General features: G+C 40.3%; 1 protein-coding gene across 1 annotated transcript in view; it reads right to left on the reverse strand.

Annotated features, from left to right (window-relative positions):
• Positions 1-9,232, reverse strand: part of LOC123591753 — a 101,636-nt gene extending 92,404 nt beyond the window's left edge. The window contains exon 1 of the mRNA XM_045466440.1: positions 9,164-9,232. Within this exon, the coding sequence (XP_045322396.1) occupies positions 9,164-9,232 (69 nt within the window). The remainder of the gene's footprint in view (positions 1-9,163) is intronic.
• Positions 9,233-11,909: the final 2,677 nt, after the last annotated feature.

The raw sequence follows: 11,909 nt of genomic DNA on the forward strand, positions 1-11,909 counted from the left end.
CCTTCAAAAGAATAAAGAAAATCGGCAACTGCCAAAGGGAGACTCAGTTTCTCAGCTGCGAACTGCCTGGAGGTGGGAGGGAACGGTCAATCAGTTGAGGAACTCAGAAATAGGAGAAAACCAGTGTGGAAGGAGTTCATTCAGCAAGGTAGCAAGATAGAGAAGGAAGAGTGCTAAATATTGCCCGTCTTGGAGTCAGTGTGCCTCTGCTTCCTCCTCTTGAGAATTTATCATCTTTGCACTGCCTAACTCACAGAGCTATTGCAAAATAACACATGAATACATTTCTTTCACTTTTAAGACGTTATGCAGATACACTGTTTACATTTTTCAAAAAGTTATAATTCTTTAGACCTCCTGTAACGGAAATGAAAGAATAATATCTAATCCAATCAGAAGGTGCAATTTAGATTAAACCAGAGGATCTAAGCCTCTAGTCATTATGGCCAAGAGGATTTATTCAGGAGCAATGCCAGTCCCTGTCACGGTCCTGGTGAATGCCAGATGTTCCCAGTAAAGGCAGAGAAAGATGTAGGGTGAAGCCACTGCCCCCCGTTTCCACAGTTCCAATAGAGTTTCAGGTATAGGGGTAGGGTGCAGACTAATGCTCCAAGAATAGCTCTCTCCTTGCAGCTGCTTTCCAGAAAATGAATAGGAAACCTTGAATTAAAGTCAACTAAGTCATTAGGATGACTGTACCTTTTAAAGAGCAGGTACTCAATGAACTGCCCACTCCATGAATTGTGAACCATAGCATCTATATATATGTATATTATATATAAATATATATATGTATATATAATATTATATGCATGTGTGTGCGCATATATACAAAGCAAGCTCAGCTAAATCCATAGTTGGAAAAAAAAGATTTTGCAGTATTACAAAATGATTCATCCTAGACTATTGGACATAGTGAGTGCTCTCGTATTTATTTATTTATTTTTTAATTATATATATATATATATTTTTTTTTTAACGTTTATTTATTTTTGAGACAGAGAGAGACACAGCATGAACACGGAGGGGGCAGAGAGAGAGGGAGACACAGAATCGGAAGCAGGCTCCAGGCTCTGAGCCATCAGCCCAGAGCCCGACGCGGGGCTCGAACTCACGGACCGCGAGATCGTGACCTGAGCCGAAGTCGGACGCTCAACCGACTGAGCCACCCAGGCGCCCCTTAATTATATTTTTAAATTACATTTATTGAAATACCTATTTAAATTAGTTATTTAAATCTCGTATTTATTTATTATATTTAAAGTAGGAACCCATGAAAAGGATATTTTTCAAATATGTGATAACATGAGTAAAGTACTAGCCCAATGTCCAGCGTTCACGAGGGACGAAGTTATGAGGTTTTGGCCCTTGACAAGGTAGCTGGTGGCCCTGTAAGGACGCTTCTACTCTTCCAGCAGCCCGAGTTGAAACCTTGACATCATCTCAGTTTCCTTTCTTTTCTTTCTTACCTTTGGTCGGGCCCAAAGTCAAAGATTCTACCTTCATAACTTCTCTCAACTGTCACTTCATTTCCTTTGCACACTCATTCCCACCATTCGGTATTAACCCAATATATCCAATATACCTATTTCCTGACATACAGCTCGTTTCCAACAACTGGGCACCCAGAATAATAACGTTTAATGAGCATTTAGTGTCAGTCTCATTCATTATAGTTCTCTCTCATCTACTCTGTAAGATGGGGACTGTTGTTATGCCCATTTTATGGATAAGAAAACTAAGGCTTACAGCGCTTTAAAATTTAAACTCCAAATCTATCTAAACTTCAGATAATTTGCCCAAGGTACTGCCTGCTGGTCCTGGTTGCTGTGCTTTGTGTTTGCTCGTCCCTCTAGGGAGAACACCCTCCCTTGGCCATCTTGCCTGTTGAAGCCTTATTCTTTCTTCAGGCTCATATAGTGAAGACTGTTTCTCTATGAAGCCTTTCCTGCTCTAGTTTGAGAACTAGATACAATCTTTCCCTCTTGTAAACCATCTAGCACTTAATGCCCCCTTCGTGTACTCCTTGAGGTCAGAAATGTGATCCATTCTGGGTGCCTGGTGGTTCAGTCAGTTAAGCGTCCGACTCTTGTCTGCAGCTCAGGTCATGAGCTCACAGTTGCTGAGTTCGAGCCCTGCGCTGGGCTCTGTGCTGACAGCACGGAGCCTGCTTGGGATTGTCTCTCTCCCTCTCTTTGTCCCACCCCTGCTGGTTCCCTCTCTTCATCTCAAAATACAAATACAAATTAAAAAAAAAAATACAAATTAAAAATACAAATACAAATTAAAAAAAAATTAAATACAAATTAAAAAACAAAAAACAAAAAAGGAAATGTGAAGCATCTTTATGCCTCCTGTAGCATTTGACTTAGTATGTTAGATAAGCATATTGGATAATTGAAAATAAAAGTGAAAATGAGTGAACTGTATTAAATATTTCTGGTAAAATATTAGCAGATTTTACAGATTCCTAATAATGAAGCAGGCCAAAAATTAGTATAAAGAGGTTATCCAGGGTCATGACAAGAATCTGACATTGGTTCAAGAAGAGACAATAAGAATCCAAATCAGTTGTTTCTAGAAAAACTTCTGTAAATTTTAAAGTTTTTAAAGTTAAAAAAAAATACTGCTATCCTTAAAGGTGATTTCGATACCATGAAGACTAAAGTGCTATCCTAGATGTATTCATTTAACAAATACCTGCGTAGTATTTCGTGTCAAGGGCTCTTTCAAATCCCTTGCAAATATTTACTAGTTTAAATTTTATAATAATCTTGTGAGGTAGGTTCCATTATTATCATCACTGTCTAACAGATGGGAAAACTCAGAACATAATAACTTACCCAAAATCACAGAATTGTAGGTGACAGAGCAATGGTTCAAATCAAGGCAACCTTCTCCACACTAGCTTCCTAACCACTAGGCTATGCTGCCTCGATTTTCTTTTTTTAATTACGCAATAAACCTTATACTTACAGTTAAACTTATTTTTTTTATTTTTTTTAACGTTTTATTTATTTTCAAGACAGAGAGAGACAGAGCATGAACAGGGGAGGAGCAGAGAGAGAGGGAGACACAGAATCTAAAACAGGCTCCAGGCTCTGAGCGCTCAGCACAGAGCCTGACGCGGGGCTCGAACTCACGGACCGCGAGATCATGACCTGAGTCGACCGCTTAACCGACTGAGCCACCCAGGCGCCCCAAACTTATTTTTAACAATTGGGAAACTTTAAAGTCTCCCATTACTTACAAATTTTTTATTTGACATGATTTCAGACTCCAATAAAAGTTGCAAGAGTAGCAGGAAGAATTCAACCAAATTTTCCAAATGGTAATATCTTGCTACACTGACTTTATCCTGTTCTCTTTCTTTCTCTCGATATTTTTTTCCCTCATCTGTTTACGAGTAAATTGCAGACATGATAACCCCTCAATACTTCAGTGTATTTCCTAAAATGAAGGAATTTTATTAAATGACCACAGTGCAATTTTCAAAGTTAGCATTTTCACATTGATAACAGCATTGTTACAGTTAGGCCATAATATATAGACCTTATTCAGCATTCACCAATTGTTCCAATAAGGTCCTTTATTGCAAAAGAAAATTCAAGATCATGATTTGCATTCAATCGTCATGTCTTTAGTCTTTTTCAATCTGTAACCATTCTTGAGTCCGTCCCTCTTTCTCTCTCCTGCACATGATGGTGTTGACATTTCTAAAGAATACTGGCCAGTTATTTTGTAAAATGTCTCTAAATGTCAGCTTGTCTGGTGTTTCCTCATGACTAGATTCAGGTTAGGTACTTTTGCTCCCTCTGACACATTTAGTAAACTGGCCATTGTAACGTCAATCTGAAACACTGGTAAAGTAAAATAAAATAAAATAAAATGGGCTAGAATAAGCACAAAGATGGCTGGTGTTATCATGAGTTTAGAAGAAATAGAACTTTTCTATTCTATTTCTATTCTATTCTATTCTATTCTATTCTATTCTATTTAGCAGAAATAGAACTTTTAGTATCTCTACATCATACCATATGAATGGTCTCAACCACTTAAACAGGAATATTCTTGAAATAATAATTTAAGTTTTTACGTAGGAGTCCCTGAAACACATCTTGTTTGTTTGTTTGTTTGTTTCAGTTACATATTCACCAAAGAATTCTGATCCGACGCTACGTCTCTTGAGAAACACCCACCGGAAAGGGGAGTAACCATTGCATGGACTTGGTTCTGATTCTTTGGTAAGATGCAACCCTTGATGAATGGTCATTGAGTGTTGCAGAGTTTAAAAACCAAATCCTTCTTATACTTGCTTATGAAGAATCAAGTCTTCCACACCTGTTAGCCCCTTGGTGAACAGATCAACTTGAATTTCTAAGATTGCAATTCTAAGATTCAATAGACCTGCTGGGATATGTCAAGGTGTAATCAAGGGCGCCTCCTCTAGTCCTGGGTTGCCTCCCACGGTTTGTATTAGGATTCTCCAGAGAAGTAGAACTAAAAGGATATACACAGATATACAGAAAAAGATTTGTTTTGAAGGATTGGCTCTCAGGGTAATGGAGGCTGAGAAGTCTCACAAGCTGCTGTCTGCGAGCTGGAGACCCAGAAGGCTGGTGATTCCAGTCCAAACGCAAAGGCTCTAACAACCAGGGCTGCCAAAGTCTGGGGCAGAGATGGCTGTCCCAGCTTAAGGAGAAAGCAAATTTGCCCTTCCTCTGCCATTTTGTTCCAGTCAGGCCCTCCAGCCATCCATCCTCAGATGGATGATGCCAGCCCACATTGGTGAGGGGGATTTTCTTTACTCAGTCTACTAATTCAAATGCTAATCTCCTCTGGAAACAACTTCACAGACACACCCAGAAATAATGTTTTAATAGCTTATCGGGGCATCCTTTAGCCCAGTCAAATTGACACATAAAATTAACTATCACACAGTTCTTAAGCATGACCAAGAAAACACAGGGAGCAGAGATTTTGCCAAAGATTTATCACTGTCTAAATAATCACAGAGATAAAAAAAAAAAAAAATCCTCTCAGAGATAACAGGGGATCCATGCACAATTCAACCAGTAATCTCAACAGAAACATTGTGCCGAGTGCTCCCTTTGTGAAAACAAAAAAGAACTTTTGATCTTTTTACTTAGGGGAAAAAAGCCTTTTCTTATTAAGAAAAAAGATCTTCCCTTAACTCCTTTAAAAGTTGTTCTTAAAGAATCCAATACACCTGTCTATGACAGTCCGAGAGAATTATTTTTTCTCCTTCATGTCAGACTCTCCTTGCTATCATATCTCCTCTACCTAGGGAATACTGTTTATACTTTTTCTTTTTTCTGTGAAATGTATCAATGACAGAAATACAGAGACTACAATTGAATCAGCACATTCTATTATGCTAGAGTGGAGATTTTGGGCTTCTGAGAATTCTTGCATTTAGAGGAAAGGCATTTTAAATTCCTAGTGTAAATCCATAGGATAAACAAAGTATTGTTTTCTAAAATTAATCATTTGAAGGGTTTTGTGTGAAGTGAAACCCCAGCATCGAAGTTAGATTAACATTAAGTATCCTAACAATATGAATTTGAATACCTCAATTCAAAATTGACTTTTTTTTTTTTTTTTAAGAAGGCTCCACACCCAACGTGAGGCTTGAACTTGCACTTTGAATAGAGAGTCACATGCTCTACCCACTGAGCCAGCCAGGCCTCCCTATAATTGCCTTTTTAACTGCATCACAGAATACACAGAGAAAGATTGCCAAAGCCCACATCATCAACATAAGTAGAATTATATAAAAGTTCCCTGCCAGTGAGCATTTAAATTTAGATTTGTGCATACAATTTAGTTATTTTAAATGGGAGATTTGACATGGAGAATTCTTTTTAAAAAGTTATGAAAGAAAATCCAGACTCGCAATCCCTTGAATTACCAAGGAGGTTGAGAATGAGAATTTCTTCAATGCAATTCACTTTACTGTTTTGGAACTGTAGTTATGCTACTGGCATGAGCATAGACATAAAGATCAATGAAATAGAATTGAGAACCCATAAGTTCTCAAATGCCGTGGCCAAATGCTTTCCAACAAGAGTGCAAACATAATTCAATACGGACAATACAGTCTTTTCAACAAAGGGGACAAGTACATATCCACATAAAGAAGAATGAAGTTGGATCCCTAACTCACACCGTATATAAAAATTAACTCAAAATGGATTAAAGACATTAATGTGGGGCCCCTGTTTGGTTCCGTTGGTAGAGCATGTGACTCTGAATCTCAAGGTCATGAATTCAAATCCCACATTGGGTGTGAAGCCTACTCAAAAAAATAAAATTAAAAAAAGAACATCAATGTAAGAGCTAAAACTGGTAGAAAAAAAATGGCCGTAGTTTTTTATAACTGTGGATTAGGCAATAATTTCTTTTTTAAAAATGGCACAAGCAATGAAAGAAAAAGTAGATAAATTGAATGTCATCAAAATTTAAAAAATTTGGTGCCTCAAAGGACTCTATCAAGAAAGTGGAGGGGCACCTGGGGAGCTCAGTCAGTTGTGTCCAACTCTTGACTTTGGCTCAGGTCATGATCACACAATTCATGGGTTTGAGCCCCACGTCAGTCTCTCTGTGTTCAGAACCTGGAGCCTCTTTCCAATTCTGTGTCTCCCTCTCTCTCTCTGCCCCTCCCCGGCTCACGCTCTCTCTCTCTCTCTCTCTCTCTCTCTCTCAAAAATAAATAAACATTAAAAAAAATTTTTTAAAGAAAGCGGAAAATAAAACCCACAGAATAGGAGAAAATATTTGCAAATCACATATCGGATAAGGGTTTAACATCTGGATATATAAAGAACCCTTACAATGCATTCATGAAAAGAAAAATAACCCAATTTAAAAATGGGAAAGCATTTGTAGACATTCCGCCAAAGGAGATATACAACTGGCCAACAGACACGTGAAAAAATTGCTCAATATCATTAGTCATCAGCAAAATGCAAATCAAACCACAGTGAGCTATTACTTCATATCTACGAACATGGCAATGATAAAAGAGATGAGCAAGTGCAGATGAGGATGTGGAGAAACTGGAACCTTTATTTTTTTTAATTTTTTTTTAACGTTTATTTATTTTTGAGACAGAGAGAGACAAAGCATGAACGGGGGAGGGTCAGAGAGAGGGAGACACAGAATCTGAAACAGGCTCCAGGCTCTGAGCTGTCAGCACAGAGCCCGACGCGGGGCTCGAACTCACGGACCGCGAGATCATGACCTGAGCTGAAGTCGGCCGCTTAACCGACTGAGCCACCCAGGTGCCCCGAAACTGGAACCTTTAAACATTGCTGCTGGGAGCGTAGAGTGATGCAAGCACGTTGGAAAACAGTTCGGGAGTGCCTCAAAATGTTAAACACAGAGTCACCATCTGACACAGGAATTCCACCCCTAGACGATTGGAAACAGCCACACAAAAACTTGCACAATGTTTATAATAGCATTATTCATAATAGCTGAAAAGTGGAAACAACCTAGTCCATCAAGTGATGAACTAACTGATCAACAAAGTGTGGGGTGTCCAGTGAATGGAGTATGATTTCACCATAAAAAGGAATGGGGTACTGACACATGCTGTAGGATGAGTGAACCTTGAACACTGTATGCTAAGGTTGGTTTGTTTGTTTGTTTGTTCCATGCTAAGGGAAAGAAGCCAGACACAGAAGACCACATAGGGTATGATTCTTTTTATCTGAAATGTCTAGAATAAGCAAAACTGTGGAGACGGAAAGGAGAAGGCAGAAAGTGGGGGAGGGAGGATTGGAAGGTGACTGAGAAGGGCTTGGGGTTTCTTCTGGAGGTGATGAAAATGATCTGGAATTAGATACTAGTGATGGCTACACAATTCTGTATATACATTGAATCGTACACTTTGAAAGGGGAAATTTTGTGGTAGGCGACCTACATCTCAGTAAAAATAAATAAAAACAGGAAACAAAACTGTGCCTTCGAATTGTTTACTAGTTTGCAAATGAAGCACAGAGAATTAGCTATATTGCCCCAAATTAGCAACAGAACCTGCATTCTGATTTGCAAATCTGCATCTTTTAACCTATTGATTCACTGCGACTCACTGGATCTAACCCAATTCCCATGCTGAAACTGTCACGTAGCTTCCAGTTATTTACTGAAATTGTATGACAAATTTGGCGGGAAACACTTCTCCCCCTACTCACTATGTAAAATGCAGTGACTTGACATTTAAATTTCCTTCTGCGTCATCGATGCATTTAGGGTCAACTTTTAAATTAATTAGTATACATTGATTAAATACCTAGCATGTACCCAGTAGTGCCTATGTAGAACTCAAGCTCAGAAAGTCAGGGAACTAGAAATATAAATTGAGAGGAGCGCCTGGGTGGCTCAGTCAGTTAAGGGTCCAACTCTTGACTTTGGCTCAGGTCGTGATCTCACAGTTTATGAGTTGAGCCCTGCATCGGGCTCTGCACTGACAGTGTGGAGCGTGCTTGGGATTCTCTCTCTTCCTCTCTCTCTGCCCCTCCCCTGCTTGCTCTCTGTCTCTCTCTCAAAATAAATAAATAAAGATAGACTTAAAAAAAAAAAAAGAAATATAAATTGAGATATCGTGGGTCTGTAGGTGCTGGTTAAGGTCCTAAATTGGATGGAATTGCTTAGGAAATGCAAGCAGACAGAAGAAAGGAACTAGGACAGAACCCTGGGGACAGACTTTTCAGAGCGGTCAGAAATTATTCTACTAGTAACAGGCATTGATAAGAAGTGGTTAGTAAATACAGAAGTAGGAGAAGGTCACCCTGCCTGATATAAAACGTATCTTATTATATTACATTGTTATTATTTGTTTACCTGTCTGCTATTCCCTGATCTCCTCCAGTTTCTGCCTTCCTCTACTGCAACAACATGTTTAAATAAGTCACCACAACCCTCCAAATTGTCAGATTGCAGGGGCTTTCTCCAGTCCTTATTTTGTCACTGCATTTGTCTTGCATTTGATTCTGCAAACAGACCATTGCTTTATTTTCTCTTAAAATGTCGGCATCAAAATGGTGCTTCTTTCCTGGGGATTCAGAAAAGGCAGCTCCTTGGACATGTGCCTGAGGTGCCCCTGCACAAAACCTTCCTTTCAGCATGTGCGACTCACCTCCCCTGGCCCCTTGCCCGCCCGCCCAACCCCCACTGCAGTCTCCACCGCAGAATGAAGCCCATGCATGGTTCTCTGTGATTCTGTCTCTATGAAGCTTTACTCGGCACTCCCGCCGCACCCCCCCCCCCCCCAACACACACAGAAGAAAAGGTAGACTGTGATATCTAGTACAACAGAGCAATAGTAGGGAAGAGTCCGGGCTTCATTGGAACAGGATGCCTTACACAAGCTTCATGACCCCTCTGAGCCTGGTTCCAGCTCCTTTGCAGGACCCTCTTCCTCTGTTAAGTCTAAATATGGGCGTGCTTCTTCTAGTCTGGTCTACTCTCATCTACATCTCATCGACTCTCATTTGCTCTCATGTTGTCATCTCTACATACTGATAGCTTATCGATTTCTATTTCTTTTCCAGATCCATTCCTGATGTGCAACACGATATAGCCGTCTTGTCCTTATAGACATCAGTTTCAGTGACAACATGAAAACAGGAACTGTTCCTCCCAAGAACATGTTTTTCTTCCTATATCTCTACTCTCAGGTACCTTTTAACCCAACCTTACAATCTAGGAATCACCCTGTCTCTTTCTTTCTCCCAAACCAATTGATAAGGCAAGCCTATCCATTCCACCACCGTAACATATCTTAGATTCAATGACATTCTCGCTCGTTCATCTCATTTTACATCCTGACCATTTCTTTCCTAAATGGTTACCATTAAGTCATGGTCCCCCTACCTCCCATCGTGACTTTACTCCAATTAACCCGGTAATACGCTTGAGAGAATGATCTTTCTAAAATACAAAAGCAAATATTTAATTCACCAAATGACAAAAAATTTGATTACCTGTATCATGGTTCCCAAACTGCACATGAGTCACCCCTAGAGTGCCACGGTGAACTCATGGAGTTACAGCAGGATATTTTTTGTTTGTGAGGCAAGTGCAACATCTATTAGACACCAGACTATCACTATCATGTCGTTTGAACATAACTACTCCATGAAGAGAACTGTTGGGTATTTCCTTTGGCCTAAGACATCATGAAAAAATCATGGAGACACTAAAAGTACAATGAACTGAGAAAGTTGGGGAACCTCTGACCTACCAAGTGTGTTCGCGCCCCTCAGTATACCATGAACTGGCCCTTACCCACCTCTCCAGCCTCATTTCTCTCCTTGTCATGCCTTTCCTTCTCCCCCAATCCTACTCTACAACTCCACAGATAGGCTTACATCTCCTCAAATGTGTCCTTCCTGCCATCCCCAGTGATGAGGCTCTGACATTAAGAGAGTAGAGACATGGTCTATCCAGGGTCTAGGAACGAGAGCTGGTCCGTTCGATAGAACACAGAATGAAGTAAATAAATCAGGGATGTCGCTCCATAAACCCTATACTGGGTGGATTCTGTATGAGTTGCATTATTAGAAGTTAGAAAAGAAAAGAGAGGAGAGTAGGGAGGATGGGAGGGTATGGGAAAGGAGAGGAGGGAAGAGGAGGGAAGAGGAGGGAAGGGGAGGGGAGGGGAGGGGAGGGGAGGGGAGGGGAGGGGAGGGAAGGGAAGGGAAGGGAAGGGAAGGGAAGGGATAGAAACAATTGACTGGCGATTATTTGGAATTCTATTTGTATTTGTCAGGGCAACAGAAGAGGTAGCCCTCCCCTGGTTCCTATCCTGCTCCCCATTTTCTGTAGAGATCTGTATTTTCCTGGGGTGGGTAACAGGCAACAGTGAGATTGTCTTTGTTGACGGCTGTACTAACCCTTCCCTTCCCTGAAAAGCAGCATAGCGCCTGAGTGACATAAATGACTGCGCCTTTCTTTGTGCTCTATTTTCTTCCATTCGATCACAGAGATTCTTCTGCATTTATTTGTTCACCTGTCTCCTTCACTAGACCATAAACTTGTGGAGGGCCAAGACTATGCATGATTCATTGCTATATTCTCTTCACCTAGCAGAGTGCCTGATACACAGTCAGTGATGAGTGGATATTTGATGACAGGTGGGGATACTCACCACTACACTGAGGAGAAGAATGGATATGTGATGAATGAAGAAATCAGAGGGAGGGTGTGGTTGAGAACCACAAAAAGTGATAAATTAGAAAAATAAACATGGATGAAAAGGTCTAAAAGTCACTGATGATATTAATCAAAGATGTTTCAAGAGAGGGACCGGGAGAGGCTGGTTTACAGTTGTTGAGGAACAGACTGGAAAACGTGGCAGTGTTCACTGCCTCCAGTCACTCCCCCATTTATTCCTTGCTAACCAGAATTCCAGTTTTCTTTAGGCATGGAGAAGATTCCCTTTGGTGTAGAAAGGTGGGTCCAGACCCTAAACTAGGGATGATAATCTGGTAAAGTGCTCACTAATGGTATGTAAGGGGAACTCCCTTAGTGGTTGCAATAGTTTGGAAAACATTTTACCTCTTTGAGAAAAGCTCCTGAAGAATACACTTTCTGCTTGCCTTCCCGCCTTCGAACCCAGGGTGAAGATGTGATTCCTGGATTTGCAGCAGCCATTTTGCAACCATGAAGTGAAGGTCAAACGAATTGCAGAGCTCTGACATCACATCATCGAGAAAACACCAGCAACTCTTTACCTCGAGACTTCTTGTCATATGGAAATATAAATGTCTATTTTAGCTAGGTTTTCTGTTACACTCATTGATACAGAAAGAAAGAAAAGACAGACCGTAAGCACCGATCACTCTTTCTAATGGACATGTTACAAATACTACAGTTTGTCT

The sequence above is a fragment of the Leopardus geoffroyi genome, chromosome B4 (assembly GCF_018350155.1).
Source record: "Leopardus geoffroyi isolate Oge1 chromosome B4, O.geoffroyi_Oge1_pat1.0, whole genome shotgun sequence".
Classification (NCBI taxonomy): domain Eukaryota; kingdom Metazoa; phylum Chordata; class Mammalia; order Carnivora; family Felidae; genus Leopardus; species Leopardus geoffroyi.